General features: G+C 39.6%; 1 protein-coding gene across 1 annotated transcript in view; it reads right to left on the bottom strand.

The window, feature by feature from the left end:
• The window catches only part of LOC124271759 (H(+)/Cl(-) exchange transporter 5-like), a 73,184-nt gene that overhangs the window by 7,191 nt on the left and 46,794 nt on the right, over positions 1-19,199 (bottom strand). The window contains 13 exon segments of the mRNA XM_046706950.1: positions 4,287-4,382; positions 4,926-5,040; positions 5,447-5,571; positions 6,461-6,545; positions 6,838-6,980; positions 7,978-8,046; positions 8,650-8,705; positions 9,650-9,739; positions 10,197-10,385; positions 10,834-10,914; positions 11,393-11,599; positions 13,175-13,336; positions 18,591-18,739. Coding sequence (XP_046562906.1) covers positions 4,287-4,382; positions 4,926-5,040; positions 5,447-5,571; positions 6,461-6,545; positions 6,838-6,980; positions 7,978-8,046; positions 8,650-8,705; positions 9,650-9,739; positions 10,197-10,385; positions 10,834-10,914; positions 11,393-11,599; positions 13,175-13,336; positions 18,591-18,739 — 1,567 coding nt within the window.

The following is a 19,199-nucleotide window of genomic DNA, read 5'->3' as shown; positions in this document are numbered from 1 at the left end:
ATATTCCATATTCCACAGGACAACATAAACAAGACTAAAGTTTCTTTGGAGAATTGACTTTTTCTACATTTCTCTTTCATGAAAACTAATCATATTGCCATGGCCACCTAGCACAAAAATCGTATTCTCTCAATAATAATTATGGTAATATATAGCATAACTAGAGATGTCATTACACATTGAGATGTCTATGTAATCACTAATTGTTGAATATTTAATGTTGTATCAATACTACCTCATGAATACTGATACTTAATTAATTGCAATAGGATCATTAAGCTATATCAAGCCAATCACATCTTCAAAAACAACTTCATTTCCACAATAAGATATTTCTCCTCTATCATATATTTCAAAACATCCCACAAAATAACTAGACTAATCAAGGTGGACATAATTACGAGGACGAGCTGCACATCATATCAAGTCTCATTGTAAGTTGAGCAGTAAGTGAATACTGTCATTTGTGCGGGACATAAATATGTCACAAACTAATATTGAGCACCACAACATCAACAGTCTAAAAAGTCAACATACTTCTGAAATAATGAAGATGTACTGACTACTTGACACTAGTGTACAACACTGAAATGTACATGCGATACAGAGTGATGTGGAGTGAGTGAGTGAGTGGTATAGGTTTCACATTTTTCTCGCCATATCAAGGCATGGGACACTATGCCTTTGTGCATCTAGGGAATGGGACCGGAGTGTTGTTGTACAAAGAAATCTTAGTGCTAAGGTGATCGTAACTCCCATACATTAACACTGACTTATCACTATCGTAGAGCTAAGGTGATCGTAACTCCCTTACCTTAACACTGACTTATGACAATCGTAGAGCTAAGGTGATCGTAACTCCCATACCTTAACACAGACTTACGACCACTGTAGAGCTAAGGTGATCGTAACTCCCATACATTAACATAAGACTTACGACCATTGTAGAGCTAAGGTGATCGTAACTGCCATACCTTAACACAGACTTATGACTATCGTAGAGCTAAGGTGATCGTAACTCCCATACTTTAACATAAGACTTACGACCATTGTAGAGCTAAGGTGATCGTAACTCCCATACCTTAACACTGACTTATGACTATCGTAGAGCTAAGGTGATCGTAACTCCCATACCTTAACACAGACTTATGACTATCGTAGAGCTAAGGTGATCGTAACTCCCATACTTTAGCATGGACTTTCAACCATCATAAAGCTAAGGTGATCGTAAATCCCATACCTTAACATAAGACTTACGACCATCATAGAGCTAAGGTGATCGTAAACCCATACCTTAACATAGATTTACAACTGTTGTAATGCTAAGGTTGATTTGTACAGCAGGACCAAGGGCCCTGTGTCTAAAAAGTGATTGTATCACTACCATGGTCATCGGCCTATGTTGAAGTATGAGTTATGATCACCTCAATGCTAAGATCACTTTTTGAAGAGGGCCCAGGCCCTATCAAATCTGGACCAGACAATCCAGTGATTTACATAATGAGTGAGTGAATGAGTTTAGTTCTACGCCGATTTTAGCAATATTCGAGCAATATCACGGCGGCGATTAACATCGTGAGCATCGATCTATGCAACTGAGATATGATGAAGAGTGTCAAGCCTGTCCCAGTGAGCCTGACCTGACTACGACAAGCATGGGTTGCTGAAGATCTTCATGGATCTTCATTGGTCCAATTGTATAGAATGATGCTCATGATCACTGAATTGTCTGGTCCTGACTTGCTTACTCTTTTAACACTGTCCTGTGGCTGGACAATTGCTGAATGAAGCATTCAACAACAAAGAAAAAGCATTTGAATAAAGACTAAAATTTGCAAACTGGTGATCGAGAGGTGATCTTTCACCACTAATCTAGAAACTGGATCTCAAATTATTTCAGTTTTGTAAGTTAAGCAGTTGTAACACGAGAGAGTATACAACATGAATGATATATCAAACTATAGATTGTTTCTGATTATTTGCACATATAGATTTTTCAGAAAAATACAATCCATCTTTCTACATTCCCAACAGTCTTGGATAAACCATCAGACAGAGAAGCGGTACCTGCTATTTAAAGATTCTCTGGTTTTAGCGAAGTCACCAAAAGGATGATCTTAGCAATTTCTTTCCACACCATGCTAAGTACATTTCAAGTTAAAGGTTTTAGCGTACACTGCAAACCTGTTAGGAAAGGCATCTCCTGATACAAATTACCATCAGGGAGATGAGTCAGCAGAATAATAGTTGCATCAAGATGGCCGACTATTGTCAGGCAAGTCTGTTATAAGCAAACCGGTAGTTAATGGTAAGAATATCGGTCCATGACTCACTTCAGACTATTCTGGGCCAGACTGGAAGGTGTTACTGCTGCAGTCAACAATATCACAGCAAGTTGGTCTGTCGATGAACCATGCTATACATTCTGTCACACCACATATTGTCATCACATATGTTCAGTGTAGTCACACTGTCATTTACATAATCACACTATACAGTATTGTCATACACCGATGCTTTACAAATCTTTACAGCACTGCAGGTAGTCATGCTACAAAGTATCGTCATACATCAATACTTTACAGATTCCTACAGCTCCACTAGTCGGGCATCAAGACACTGATGCTTCACAGATCATTAAGACACTCATACTTCACAGATCATTAAGACACTCATACTTCACAGATCATTCCAACTCGACAGGTTTTCATGGTAAAAAATGTTGTCATTCACCAACAAACTATCAAAATCTTGACAGAAAGTATTATCATACACTGCCCAGATAGCATTTGGACGTTGGCCCAATGTTGGCAATGTTGGCAAAACCATTGCCAAAGTTGGGCCAACGACTGAATGCTATCTGGGTGACAGTTCACAACATTATATACAGCCAGTTTACACTGATACTGCACAGATTGTTAAAGTTCTACTGGTCAGGTAGCCGTAGCTTAAAGTCTCGTCATACATCGATAATTCAGAGATAGTTAAAGCTCTACTGGCCAGGGTAGCTCTAGCATGAAGTCTTGTCATATGCAAACACTTCACAGATAGTCAGGTAGCTCTATCATAAAGTCTTTTTATACACTTATAGTATCATACACTTATAGTATCATACACTTATAGTTTCATACAAACTATATAGAGCTAGTTTACACCGATACTTCACACATCATTAAAGCTCTACCAGTCAGGTAGCCATAGCATAAAGTCTTGTCATATGCAAACACTTCACAGATCGTTAAAGCTCTACCGGTCAGGTAGTCTTCACATTAAGTTTCATCATACATCGATACTTCACAGATCGTTAAAGCTCTACTGGTCAGGGTAGCTTTAGCATCAAGTTTCGTCATACACCAATACTTCACTGGCTGTCATATGGGAAAGTGCTAGGGAATCACGGGTGACACACAACAACCAATCAGATGTACAGCACAACACACAACAACCAATCAGATGTATAGCACAACACTACACTATTGACACAAAGTGTCTGTCACTCACACTCCCAACCCATAGCGCCAGTATCTGAGGCGTGGAGGAAAGTAACAGGTGTTAGTGGCACTTACTCATAATACTCACACTACAGATTGATGTCTTGAATACAATCAATGTTAGATTCTAAATTTCACATCTACATTGATTACAGGTGAATTTACTATCTCTCTTCACTACAGGTAAATTTAGCATCTGGATTTACTAAAACTAAAGTCAAACATCTACACTGCTTCAGTTTAAATTAACTCTTTATATTGAATAGAGGCAAAAACATAATAATTCATTAATCCCAAAACAGAAAAAATACCCATTGTGTAAGGTTAACAATCCCACAAATATTGATCAAAGGTAAATATTTCAGCAGCAGTTATCCCAGGTAACATACTATCAATATTGTTTACAGGTATATTAATAATCAACAGTTATCCCAAATGAAATGTTATCAAAGTTGTTATAAAGGTAAATATACGAATAGTGGTTCCAGGTAAACATAGCATCAGAGATGATGACAGGTAAACATATCATGAACAATAATTCCAGGTAAACATACAATCAAAATAGATTACAATTAAATCTACATTTATCACAAATGCACTTACAATCGTTTCTTATGAAGACAAATTTGAAAGTATGATATATATACATATAGTATCAGGACTACAATTCTAGTGATATATATTCTAAATATTTTATTCCCGACACGGCAATGTTGACCTACACAACCTGTGTAAGAGGCTGATGGTTATTGCCATGTCCGTTATATACTACCTACGATTTATGTTTGTACCAACCTGGGTCTCATGACATCTGCTGCTATTGTTGTATGTGTAAATTCCTCTTTACTGTCCAAGTATGGGTAGCCATTCAGTCGAATGTGAGCATCGTAACTTGCAAGTTAAGGTTCACAGAAATACACAGAAACATCCTTATTGGTCAGAATTATGAGGGGATTCAGATGTATGGAGACTGGACACTTGGTGTTACGTTTATAATCCCATAAACTAAAAAATATCTTGAAGTCAATTCTCACAGATACACATGTCAACTATAATAACTACGAATTGACATTCTTCAATGTGATCATGCAATACGAGCCCTTTCCATTCTATTTTCAGTCAGTCATTAATCAGAAGCCCACCAGTGAGTGAGTTTAGTTTTACGCCCCTTTTAGCAATATTCCAGCAATATTACGGCGGGTCAAGACCAGAAATGGGCTTCACACATTGTACCCGTGTGGGGAATCGAAGCCATGTCTTCAGCATGACAAGCAAATGCTTTAACCACTAGGCTAAGCCCACCGCCTGTTCAGCCCACCAGTAGGCGTGGTCCAGATGCACAGTGTATGGAAACTTAAAGCAAAAACAGTGCTTGGTTATTTAATCAAATGCAGCGGAATGGCATGCAAAATATTGATTGTGAAGTAAGGATACATTCCCTCCTTGCCCAGAGCATCTCCGACCCACTTGCTGGTGATGGCAGCGGCCATGATGGGCACGATGTACTGCAGACCACCGGTCAACTCAAACATGATGACCACCAGGGACACTGAAACACAAACAGTGAGTGAGTGAGTGAGTGAATTGGGTTTGATGCCACTTTGAACAATATTTCAATTATATCATGGTCTGTCAGCATAATGAGTGAAAAAAAACACAGAAATGAGTGAGTGAGTGAGTATGGTTTTACGCCGCTTTTAGCAATATTCCAGCTATATGGTGGCGGTCTGTAAATAATCGAGTCTGGACCAGACAACCAAGTGATCAACAGCAAGTAGAGATCTGATTTAAATGAACTTGGTGAATAAACAATTTGAGTAAAATGTAAAAGTAACTCAAATACTGTTGTAAATGAGGGCTATTTAGTGGCAGATATTCAACTTACTCAATACAGATTACCAGAGGTAAACTATTTTCCACATTTACAACACATCGAGTCAAGGGAGACAACTGACCTGTCATCCTGGTGACCCCTCCCAGTGCTGCCGCAGCACCCACCATGGCGTACAGTCCTGGTGTCACAGTGCACGTCTGCTCCGAGTCACACATGTTGGCAAAAATAGGGCTGTCTTGGTTAGCTCTGGTGACACAACAGTTACACATATAATAAGTGGTGTTCTATTTGAAGGATAAGTGTTGTCCAGCTAAAACAGTGACTAAAGCAAGGGCAACAATCCATTCCTTTGGGGTATCATGCCTTGCAGTCAGCCAACACAAAAAAGCCTCAGCCTGAGATACCTGGGGCCTATTCAGAACTTGAATTCCCACCGTATTTCAGTTACATCAAGGATAATCCAAACATAATGGCTGTCTTTGACAGTTACCACTTTGGAGAAACCCTTGAGGTGAGGTGAGGTGAAATTGGGTTTAACGTCGTGCTTGAGAATATTTCGCTCATATGACGACGTGCATGCGTGTGTATGTGTATGTGCGGCTGCTTGTACTAGCCCAGACTGAAGCTGGTTTTATAGTGCTAGCCCACTGAGATACCATGTCGCAGTGAAGTATGAATACCCCACTCAGACACATTATACTGACTCCGAGCCGACCAGTCCTTGTTGTGCCCATTAATGCCGAGCGCCAGGCAGGGACCAACAAGTACCATATTTAAACGTCTTTTGGTATGACGCGGTCGGGAATCGAACCCGCGACCTTCCGCTCTCCGGGTGGACGCTCTAACCACTACACCACGGAGGCGGTTGAGAAAAACTTGAGCAAGGAAATGGTTATGACAAAGCCAGAAACCAGGATTCAAACCAGGATTCAAACCAGGACTCAAACCAATGGTCCGTCAAGCGATCAAAACGTTACAACTATTGTAATCCATGTTAGATATGGGAGTTATAATCACCCTAGTGCTGAGACAGCTTTGTAAAACTGGGCCAATAAAATATTAACTTAACAATGTAATCGAAGTATATTTTGCTATTATTCATCGTGATTCATTAAAATCGATCAAGGTGACTTACAGGACAAGCTGTTCGACACCGATGCCGATTAGACGCCCCATGATTGCACCTACGGCCATGCTGGGTATGAAGAGACCACACGGGAACCTGGAAGTAGAATGTGTCAACAATGTACAACTATCCATCATTACAAGATTCTAGCAGTCTGACTGGGTCGTCTGTCTTGAAAAGTCCCATACATGTAAGTGACATTGTAATGGGATGTCCTCCGATCTAGTAGCGAGCATTTAGCAATATTCCAGCAATATGATGGCTAGGGACACCAGAAATGGGCTTCATACATTGTACCCATGTGGGGAATTGAACCTGGGTCTTCAGCTTCATGAGCAAAAGCTTTAACCTCTAGGCTACCCCAACTTGTCGAACACTACAACTCACCTTGAGACCAAAAGTCCATATTGTGATGAGAGATTTAAAAATGAGCGCTAGTGACAGCTTCCACAATGCTGTCATGACGCCCTCTCCTGCTACAGCGCTGCCAATGAAAGGCTTCGACTGGGTGAAGTTACGATGGTAGTCACTGAAATTAGGATTCAAGGAACATGTAAGTAAAAGGATTTTGTCTTCATGTTACATTGACACAAGACATTTAGTTGTTGTTTATTATCTAACGATTCACTCAGAAATATTCCAGCTATATGCCAGCATTCTTTAAATAACTGAGTCCTGACCAGACAATCCAGTGATTGACATCATGAGCACCGATCTACACAGTTGGGATTAAGATGGCATGTATAGACCCAAGTCACGAGGCTTACCATCTCTGTATAGTTGTACAAAACTAATTAACTACGATTGTCGTAAGTCTGTTACGGTATAGGAGTTACGATCACCTTAGCTCTAAGATCGCTTTGAACAAGGGCACCCTGATCCTATTAGTCACTTGTTATTGCAAGAATGGGTTATTAAAGGCCAATTCTAACCCTGAATCTTCACTGGGAACACCCCCCATGAAACAACAGGAATATCACCACTGTTATATTCATACAACATTCATTCAGTGCTAACGGTGTTAATGTTTGGGGTTTATTGTTCTCACGCAACAATGGGGCGAGGCAGACAAACTCTAACCCAGATCTTGAGTGAGTGAGTGAGTGAGTGAGTGAGTGAGTGAGTGAGTGAGTGAGTGAGTGAGTGAGTGAGTGAGTGAGTGAGTGAGTGAGTGAGTGAGTGAGTTTTTATGCCACTTGTAGCAATATTCCAGCATGGCAGGGACACCAAAATGGAATGCTTCACACATGGTACCCATGTGGGGAATCAGTGAACATGGGTCTTCAGAGGGATGAGCGGACACTTTAACCACTAGGCTACCCTAGACAGTATGTGCATAGACAGAGTGAGATGTCATTCTTCACCTTCAGGCCAAAGACCCGGGTTCAATCCCCACATGGGTACAATGTGTGAAGCCCATTTCTGGTGTCCCCGCCCGTGATGTTGCTTGAATATTGCTAAAAGCGGCATAAAACCAAACTCAGTCAGTCAGTCAGTCAGTCTGTCATTCTTCAGCTTATACTCACCATAACTCCAAACTGTCCTCAGGCCCACAGCTGCTCACTAGCATCTTGATCAGCTCACTCGTGTTCATTCTGGAATAGAAACAGACTCATACACAAACCATAGAAATTCCTCGCTTTTAAGACTAATCCACAGGGCCAATGTTGAGTATACTGAAGGCAACAAATAAGGGAACACATGAAAGTAAATGTTTTCCTGAATTGTTTTCCAGGTTTCTTCATAAGTTTTGTATTTTACTGTGGGTGAAAATTTGAGTACAAAAGGAACACTGCCATGAAGTGGCGTTCCCTTATTTGTTTCCCTCTGTATGTATTTCAGTAGTCCCCGAGTCTGAAGCCAGTTTGGTTTGAACAAGACAAAATGGTTTACTATTTTTCCACATTCTGTAAGTTTTATTCATTTCCATTTTGTAGGTAATTGGTTCAGAACAACTGCCACTAAAAACTACATCTCAATGAGGACTTTCGATTGGACTAGAATGAATTTTGAATGCTGTATACATTATTCAAAAGTCCAAGCACCAGGCATTGTAGCAAGAAGTTCCATCTATTAATGTCTTTTAGAATAACATGTGGATTAAACCACTGAGCTTCAGCTCTCCTGGCAAAAGCTCTATCCACTAGGCCATTGAGGCTGTCCTGACTCTAACAAGATGGTAACAAAGAGTCACTTACCTGGTATAGGAGTTTGGGTAGCTGAGCAAGGCGGTGATGAACGTCACTATGAGAACCTGGATATAACAAAAATAACAATCAGGTGACTTCCATGTCACTATAATTGATGATTACAGCTACCAGTGAGTGAGTGAGTATGGTTTTACGCCGCTTTTAGCAATATTCCAGCAATATCACGGCAGGGGACACCAGAAATGGGCTTCACACATTGTGCCCATGTGGGGATTCGAACCTGGGTCTCAGGCGTGACGAGTGAACGCTTTAACCACCAGGCTATCCCACCACCCCTACAGCTACCAGTGAGTCTGATAGACAATCAGAACCTGCTCAGTGACAATGTATGAGTGAGTGTCTTGGGTTTAACACCACCTTCAGCAGCATTTGATTTCTATCATGGCCTAGCAGTGAGGCATGTCTTACAGATCTCACATACATAGTGATTTGGTGAAACCCACAACAGGACAGACTTACAATTGTTACCAGAAATGTATGGTGAGTTTCTAAATATATTTGATGCCATACTAAGAAAAGTAATGCAGGGTATTTTGCTATCACCAAAAAAAAAAATCAAAAAGAAAAAAAACAACACAGTGATCATTGATATAGACAACACATAGCGCTATCAGTGTTGCCTGTCGCAGCTTGATGACAGAAGACATTGTGACCACTGGATCCACATACAGCTTGGTACCCTTTTTTGTCCAATAGGAATGAGTGAGTGAATGAGTGTGGTTTTTAGCCGCTTTTAGAAATATTCCAGCAATATCATGGTGGGGGGACACCAAAAATGGGCTTCACACATTGTACCCATGTGGGGAATCGAGACCCAGGTCGTCTGTGTGACGAGCGAACACTTTAACCACCCCACCGCCCCTTGTCCAACAGGAGCTGCTAGGACCGTATTGCTCCCCTATTCCTCTAGTGGATCTGTGTCAAGGTCATGTAATGCTGATTACAGCAGCTCCATGTTAAACATGGGTATGGGTACTGTTGAACTCACCTCAATAATAGGGTAGGTTCCCAGCGATGAGGTTTTTCTATAACGGCACCACATAATGTTGAACTTGATGAAAAAGCTTCCATACAGACCCTATGCAAACAGAGAGACTCTGAGTGTATTTAGACAAAATCAGATGAAATTTTAGTATTTTTGCCATCAAATCATAAAATCTTCCAACAACTGACAAAAACACTTGTAGGTTTTTTTTCTTGAATACAGTTTGTTCGTATTTGATCTGATTCAATTTCCTATAACACTTAACAGTTAAATACAATATTTTCTGAATTTATTGGTAAGGACGGAGTGCACAATATGAGAGTGATTTACACAAATATGCACATAGATAAATATATTAAGCATAATTTATAAAAATCTGTATATGTACAATAATAGCTCCATTCAGAACTAGTCTGAGAACCAACAGTTTAAACCACTGAGAACGGGCCTGAACACTTATACTGTTTTGACTAATCAGAACAAATCCGCCTGCTGATGATATTGTTTTGGCCAATCAGAACAATCCTTGCTATTCACTGCAAATTCCAACTTACCCCGAAAGTGCCCCAATGATGATGAATGCCACCAGCTCCTGGATGTACCAGGGTTCATGATACTCAACATAAAACATGACCAGATGGTCGTTGCCGAAGGGGTTGATAGACCGCAGCACGAAGGCTGCCATTAGGGCACAGAAGAAGGACCGCCATAGAGTCTTCAAGGGGAAGTAGTAACTGACCTGCAAGTACATGTCGCATGGAGGAAAGCTGCTGTCAAGGTCATTGTCAATGTGTTTCAACACAAAATAGATGTGGAATTGAAGTAATACAAGATGTGTTCTGCAAAGACTTAATTTTAACCTGGAAGCCATAGCCGCTGTAGTCAACATATCATTTTACTGATCCACTTCTGTATGTGTGTTATCATTTGTTTGTTGTATAACACAGCACTCAGCAATATTCCAGTTATATGATGGCAAACCGTAAATAATTGAGTCTGGACCAGATAACCCAGTGATTAACAGCATCAGGAACAGTTAGTCACCTCTTATAACAAGCATGGGGTGCTGAAGATCAATTGACACCTGGATCTTCACGTGTTACGAAAAGTATATGTGCAATAATCACATGGTATATAAAATGTTATATTGTTGTAGAACGTTATATTGTTGTTGTATTGTATCATACCTCTTCCAGACTGAAGAGTACACCTCCAATTGGGGCACCAAAGGCGACACTCACACCTGCAGCGGAAGCAGCTGACAACACCTGGAGCACAATTACAGGTGATGTTTAACAATAGAACATAGGAATGAAATTATTCTGAATCAAACTGAGGCTATGCTTATCTTATGTATATTTCAGCATCATTTTGACCGTACATCAAAATTTTTCATTCCTGTTTAAGCAAATTGATTGGTAAATGAGCAAAGGCAAAAGAATAATACAATTTTAAGCCATTTGAGACAAATCATCAGGTTCTGTCTAAGGGAGGCAACTCTGCAGATCCAGTTATTGTTATTGTTTGCATGATCAGTACAGTCTACATACATGAAAAGTTTAATGTTCACCATATGGAAAATGGATCTTCATAAATTAATGACTGAAAGTATTGAAATTCTTTTGTATTTGTTGGATTTGTGCTCATTATGCTTTACTATTAAGAAGTTTCTATTATAACCAACTTGTACTGTAATTACACGAACAACCGTTTTCATTTTATGAAGTTTATTTGTAGACTACTTACCTCCCTTTTCTTGGCTTCATTTCTACCATATTTGGGGAAAAGGTAAGAAAAGATGTTGCCACAGCAACTGGCAACATGGACGAAGGGGCCTTCCTTCCCCAGCGACAACCCAGCAGACACTGCCAGCATCATCCCCACGGACTTGATCAACAACGTCCACTTCCCCAGGTAGCCTCGGATGATGAACCCGCTCAGGATAGTCTTGATCTGGGGATCAGAGTGAGTGAGTCAGTGAATTGAGCTCCATGTGCTTGTCAACTTTTAGTCAATGTAAATGTCATATTAAGGCCATATGTGATGAATGTTGTAGATGTTTACCAGGGATCATCTCATCAATCTCTGTGACTCAAAACCAACATCATCCTGGTATCTAGCTAAGTGAAGCAACTCTACAAAACCAAATACTGGTGTAGTTTGTGGGGAAAGTGCATAGTGATAAAGTGGTCGAACAAGTTCACAATAGATACTAAAGGCATTAAAGAACTTTATCATTGATTCATAAAACTACTGAAATTCTTGTAAATGTTTGCTCAACTGGTATAATTGTCTGACAAAGGGGCGGTGGGGTAGTCTAGTGGTTAAAACGTTGGCGTTGGTGCCAAGACCGAGGTTGAATCCCCACAAGGGTACTATGAGTGAAGCCCATTTCTGGTGTTATGCCACCATATTGCTGGAATATTGCTAAAGCGTAAAACCAAACGCAGTCAGTCAGTCAGTCTGACAAAAGTTTGACAAGAGTTTGCTAATGACATTTTCAGAATATTGTTTTATGCCACCACTCAGTAATGTTCCTGCTTTACACAGATGGACTGCAAACAACCGAGGTTAGATCAGATACTGTAAACCGGAAATATTCTGCGTCAGTTTATATTTTGCGAATGTCGCGTTTCTCTTCCCCATGCAAAAAATTCTCGTCGTAGTAATATTAAGAAAGGTAAATTTACATCAAGAATATCTTAGACATCTTATTCATGAAAATACACAGACAAATTCTTCACACAATAATAACAAATTGATAATCTTCATCCCTGCAAATAATACAATGCTTAGCAAAAACAACTTAGAACTGAGCTGATACTGTTGAGATCAAAGGGATTAATAAGAAACTTGTCATCCTGTATCCCAGAAAGCTGTATCCCTGTAAGAAGCAATGTAGTTTTAGTTAACAATGTTGTTTTTGCAAAGCCTACTACTCTCACAAAAATGATACGTCGCAGAACAGGCTGGGGGTACGCTGATGCAAAATTTTCAAGGCACAAAATATTTCCGGTTTACAGTATTCAAGTAGATGATGACCCGTGAAGATCCGGGGTAGAATAGGTCTTCAGCAACCCATGCTTGACATAAAAGGTGACTATGCTTGTCGTAAGAGGCGACTAACGGGATCGGGTGGTCAGTTTCGCTGACTTGGTTGACACATGTCATCGGTTCCCAATTGCGCAGATCGATGCTCATGCTGTTGATCACTGGATTGTCTGGTCCAGACTCGATTATTTACAGACCGCCGCCATATAGCTGGGATATTGCTGAGTGCGGCGTAAAACTAAACTCACTCACTCAAGTAGATGATACGTGACTATCAATACTGTTGGAGAACAATGACATGCAGTCAACCAAGTCTGACCACGCAATCCAATTGGTCACCTTTAACGACCACGCAATCCAATTGGTCACCTTTAACGACCACGCAATCCAATTGGTCACCTTTAACGATCAGCATATGTTGCTGATGACCAGTTCTGACCCAGAAACCCCACAGAATGTCTCTCAATGAAGTCTTACCTCAGGAATACCAGAGCCACATGCGTATGGTGCAAAGACTCGGACCAACATGGCCGCCATGCCAGCAAAGGCCAAAGCCCAGAGTATATACAACAGATACTTGATGATGTAGGATCCGGCATTGCCATCACTGATGCCGAACAGACGGCTCCACGAGTACCACTGGAAAAGGAAAAATACATTGAGACTGCAAAACCATTATAGTTACTTGTGAAAGCTTGATGTCAGTCAGCAGTTACAATGTTATTTGTGTATATGTGACCAAAGCTTACAGTAGAATCTGTCAAAACTGGATTCTGACCAATACAGATCACTGTCAATACTCAGGATTCATAAGATTATCAGCCATCAAATTTAAAGCTTTCTTTAGGGGCTTTTCAAGGTCCAATCAACAATTTTATTAAACTACAGAAACACATATAACACATATGTAGTTGAATACAGACGAAGGTGGTCCGACCATCAAAGGGAAATAACTCTTAGCTACACGCTGCACTGGGAAAGTTTTGCTTTGAGATGGAGATTAATGAACACCTACTGTTATTGTAAGGTATTTTTATAACATATTACTTTCCTGTAAACTGAAAACTTGACAAGTTTTACTAAACATAGGGCTTTTTTAGGCCAAATCACTGGCAAAAAAGGCCTTGGCTAAAATGAATTTAGGGCCTTTTTAGGGTAAAATGTCAGACCCTGATGCCAGGAAAAAATACTGTCCAGTTAAACATGCAAAATCCAGGCTTTTCTTACACTCGATTGTGGGACAAACAAAATTATAATGTACCTGTTCTCAATATCTGCTTCTGAAACAATAATCAAAACCTGTACAGAATCTTTATCAATTGACCTGACTTGGTATCCTCGTGTCATATAACCCATGTCTTGACACTGGCTTCAGTGTGAAAGTGAGATGACATGTCCAGCACCAAACCTTTTATTTGCGAGACTAGTGAAAGTTGTATTTCAATCCAAAATGGATTTATCAAATTTTCACAACTTAAATTTATTTAAAAATGACTGATTATTATTGAACTGAATTCAGAATATATTTTTTCAACTCCTGCATATTCATATCCGGACAATCGATGCAACTCTCGATAAAATCTCAATGCCCCAAAAAACAATACTGTTAGAACTATCATGCCCAAAGCCTTTTCCCCTCCGCAAATTAATTTGGTTGGAAGAATATCGACTCCTATTTCATACTCCCACTCAATGAAACATTTGAATTTAAATCTGATTCCACGAGTATATTTTTACTTAAAATGCCATTAACTCTTTGCAGGCATATTTTCATCAGTTTTGTCCTTTCATCACCAGCTTACAACAATTTTATAAAAATCAACTCGGATATTTGACTGGAATATTGCTTAAAATAGCTTTTAACCTCAAAGAGTTACAACGTTCAGATTCAAAACGACATTCCACCAACTCAACTGTCAAGGACTGTTGAACTCTATGGATTTACTATCACTGGATAATTTGTTCATTAGGTATTTTAAAGTACAGAGGATTTCTGTCCCAGTAGGTTGATTTTAATGCCCTTGTTTACAGTATTTTAGATGTATTGAATCTCATTGTTTAATGGTCAATATCAGAGCAAATCTGGAAAAGATGACCATCCTGTCCATGCTAGGGGAGACAACCTTAAAACAGATTTTCTTATTGATATCAAAATAAAGACAAAACCCTGCTTCCCAAAATAATGGCACATTAAAGTAAATATTAATAGATTGTTTATTTATTCTGCATGTACCTCATTCCTATAATCAGTTGTTATCAATAGAAATCTGACATTTAGAACAAACTCATTAAAGAGACCATTTTGAGGTTTTTCAATTATGCACATATTTTAATTACTGGGTAGCATTTCTTTATTCTTATATAGTGCCCAAGATTGATTAAGCTTAAAGAGTATTCTAAGTCTTTGAAAATTTAATAAGTTAAAAAAAAATGTTCATAAGTCTATGAGGACTTCAATAAAATAGACTTTTTCATCATTAACTTTTTAAATATTTTTTAAATTTATTAAATAATCTCAACTTCATCCCCCTATTTATATAAATACATATGTAAAGGGTAGTTGGGTATGAGTAAGAGTTTGAGAAATTGTATAATTGTCAGCTTCTTTGTAATTTCAACATGCCAGCAAACATATAACATGAGCAACATTTCACAATAAACTTACAATGACAACACATTTTCAAATAATAATTGAACAGGCTGGCACCACAAATAAAAAGTTCTAATGTGACAGAAGGGTACGTCATTTTGAATAGACTGTTTACATTCAATTTTTCAAACACTTTTTGTCCTTGGCATGTTAAAATATAACTTAAAACATGCTGATAACATGGTTGTTATTATTTTCTAATGTTTCCACAAAAACCCAATTAATTACGTAATCATAACAGAGATGGATGATTGGATAGGTTCTTCTTCCTTTGTCAATACAAGAAAGTCAAGCTATGGTCAGTATTTGAACATCAAGATTGATTCCCTTTGTCAATAAAAGACCAAACACAGCCACATTGTATAATAGTCAACTTATCAGGGTTTATTTGAGGAAGAAAATATCACATCCAAGCCTTGACAGAATGTCGATAATCAATCATGTCTTCCTTAGTCTTGAAACAATGGGGTTCTGGGACAATGGGCATCTGGCAGGTCAGTCTGACCTGCAATGGGTCATGGATAGGAAGAAAGCTGTACAATATGCATTGTATGTGTGTATGTGTTGGCGTGATGCAGCTCTTAGAGTGAGTGAGTGAGTGAGTGAGTGTGAGGTTTTACACCCCTTTTAGCAATATTCCAGCAATTCCACGGCAGGGAACACCAGAAATGGGCTTCACACATTATGCCCTTGTGGGGAATTGAACTCGGGACTAGGCTACGCCACCGGCCCTGCAGCTCTAATAAATAAGTCCCTCTCTGGCAGCTGGACATGACAATACTGTGATCGAAACTGTGAGCAAATGCTACTGCTGGTGTTTGTTGACACAGAATCATGATGATGATGATCTGGACAGATTGCCGAATCTATTTGGTAGACCTCTAAGAGTGAGTGTGTGAGTGAGTGGTTAGGTGATAGGTTTGGTGAGAGTGAGTGAGTTTAGTTTTATGCCACTTTTAGCAATATTCCAGCAATATCACAGAGTGAGTGAGTGAGTTGACAACCTTTTAAACAATACTCCAGCCACATAAAAAATCCCATTTTACATATCCTGTGACTATAATTCAATTTTAGACTCACTGCTGACAGGGAATAAGATCCAGTCAAGACTTAATGTCACACATTCTCTTCCCACAGATGTTACTCCTGTCATATCTTCCTAAGTAACCTCTGTTCTAATACAGCCCTTTCATGGTGTGAGCGTTCAAGACTCGTGATTGGAGGCAATCAGATTTAGTTGTGCAATCAGCGACGTTGTTGCAAAAGTGATCATTCGCAAGGCCTCGGTAATTTCCGTATACTTCGAGAAAACTAAACCTCTTCCCCTGCGCGATGCGCAAACTTTTCTTCTAGACAGAACTCAGTCATGTTATGGCGGATCAGTGGCGTCTCCATCGCCCTCGTTGAAAACGGACAAGCTAGCCATTAAACGTCTTGTGTGTAACATCAACACAAGTTCCCGGCAGATGGGGGATATTTGTGGCCTCACATTTGCTTGTGTTAGTCAAGTTGAATCTAAGTCGATGTAACACATGTTCTGATTGGTTAGAAAGAAGGGAGATAATTCGTGTTGCGATCTTTTGCCGCTAGGGGATTTTACGAGAACCGGGAAATATGGCCGTATTAGAACAGAGGTTCGTAGGAAGATATGACAAGTAACCTCTGTGGGGAAGAGAATGAATGTCACAGAGCTCCAGATAAGATTTAGCTCATGTGGGTATCGACCAGTCATTTTACTCACCTAAGTATTATGTTATTGAGTAAGTTTACTAAGCAGGTATGTCCTGCCTTATATCATACCTAATCAAAACCAACTTAAATATAATGGAAATGATTTCATAAAAAAATCACTCATCCTATACTGACAGTACAAGACTTGTCCTATACTAACAGTACAACTTGATAGCAATCGATGTCTTTTTCATTACGTAAGTGACTTTTATAAATATATTCCGTACGCATTTGTTTTAAACTTCTTGTATATCTAACATTTTAAATGCGTAATTGGTACGCAACAATTATTTTTCAACGCGTAATTGGAAATTTTCTATGCTTATTTTACCCGGATACGCAGCTTATCTGGGCCTCTGATGTCGCTTATAGCACTACTCCCGAACACATTAAGGGTGATACCACCATGTCATAATTACATGTTGGACACAGTTGAGGACAGTGTGGGGTAATACGAGTGATAAACAGCCAGCAGTTCTAGACTGGCCTGTCATATTCAGCATTAATCAATAACGTGTCACTCATCACACTGGTCCCTTGCAGTGAAGAAACTTCTCATTACAGGCAGTACTTGAACACTCTATACAACTTGGTGGTGATGGTATTACATCATTAAAGCTATAATTGTATTAACCAAGCTATTCTCTAATCACTCTCACTCACTAAGCGATATCGCTGTTACTGCTCATGCTGTTCTTATAGTGTCTAATGAATGGTAAAACCTTGGTAATATATCCCAACTCCAGATAACCAGAGTATGTGTATGAAACAGGAACAAACCCTGGTATCTAAACAAAATTGAGCGGCTTACAATTATGCATCGACAGTTTGAAAACCCCAATAGTATAAGACTGACTGTCTGACTGAGTTTGGTTTTACGCTAAACAATCAACACCAGAAATGGGCTTCACTCATTGTACCCATGTGGGGATTCAACCGGGTCTTCGGCGGATGATGAGCCAATGCTTTAACCACTAGACTACCCCACCACCCCCAATAGTATAAGAAAAGTAGTGAACATACATTTCTTACAATATCTTCATTTCCTAGCTGAATTGTTGCATTTCACATACATACCCTCTACGATCGTAAAACAGATGCTATATGTTGCTTATTGTTGCCTTAACTATCTACCATTGTTATGAGTTTGTTCAATATATTAAACACATGAAGCAGGACACAAACAAATATATAGCCACTGAAACAACATTTCAAGCATTATTGGGGCAGTAGGGTAGCCTGGTGGGTAGTGTTCATGCCAAAGATATGGGTTTGATTCCTCACATGGTTATGATGTGTAAAGCCTATTTCCGGTTTACCCCACCATGATATTGCTGGAATATTGTAGGGACACTAGAAATGAGCTTCACACATTGTACCCATGTGGGGAATCAAACCCTGGTCTTTGGTGTGTTGAGTAAATGCTTTAACCACTAGCCTACCCCACCACCCCATACTTGTAGTAATCTTGAACCTGGTGTAGATTTTCCTGTGTTAACGAGATATTCTCACCTGTCCACAGTCCCCATCCTCGATGTAGGTGGCATTCTTGTCTGACCAGCAACACTGTTCTTTGTTGAACCAGAAAGCCTCGAAACAGATTCCTTCTTTTAAGTCTGACATCCATGTGGCACCAATGTCAATGATACCGGCACACACACCTGTAATGAAACACAACAACTCCATCACCTGTAATTAAACACAACAACTCCATCACCTGTAATCAAACACAACAACTCCATCACCTGTAATCAAACACAACAAGTCCATCACATATAAGTCGGCTTGACATCTCAGGTGGGTGAGTGAATGATAGTTAACACCTTACTTGGGTACCAGGGATAAGGGATACAGCACTGAACAGTATTTTCTACCTAATTAGACTGACTGACTGACTGACTGAGTTTGGTTTTATGCCGCTTTTAGCAATATTCCAGCAACATCACGGCGGGCAACTCCAGAAATGAGCTTCACACATTGTGCCCATGTGGGGATTCGAACCCGGGTCTTCGGCGTGACAAGCGAACGCTTTAACCATTAGGCTACCCCACCGCCCCCTAGCTAATTATACAAATGGGATTGCAGTTCAATACTAATGCAGGCATTCCTGTGAGTTAGTGA

The sequence above is a fragment of the Haliotis rubra genome, unplaced genomic scaffold (assembly GCF_003918875.1).
Source record: "Haliotis rubra isolate DU_JTF1 unplaced genomic scaffold, ASM391887v1 Scf1, whole genome shotgun sequence".
Classification (NCBI taxonomy): Eukaryota; Metazoa; Mollusca; class Gastropoda; order Lepetellida; family Haliotidae; genus Haliotis; species Haliotis rubra.
Note: the sequence above shows the minus strand (reverse complement) of the source record. Positions and strands in the feature narration are given on the sequence as shown.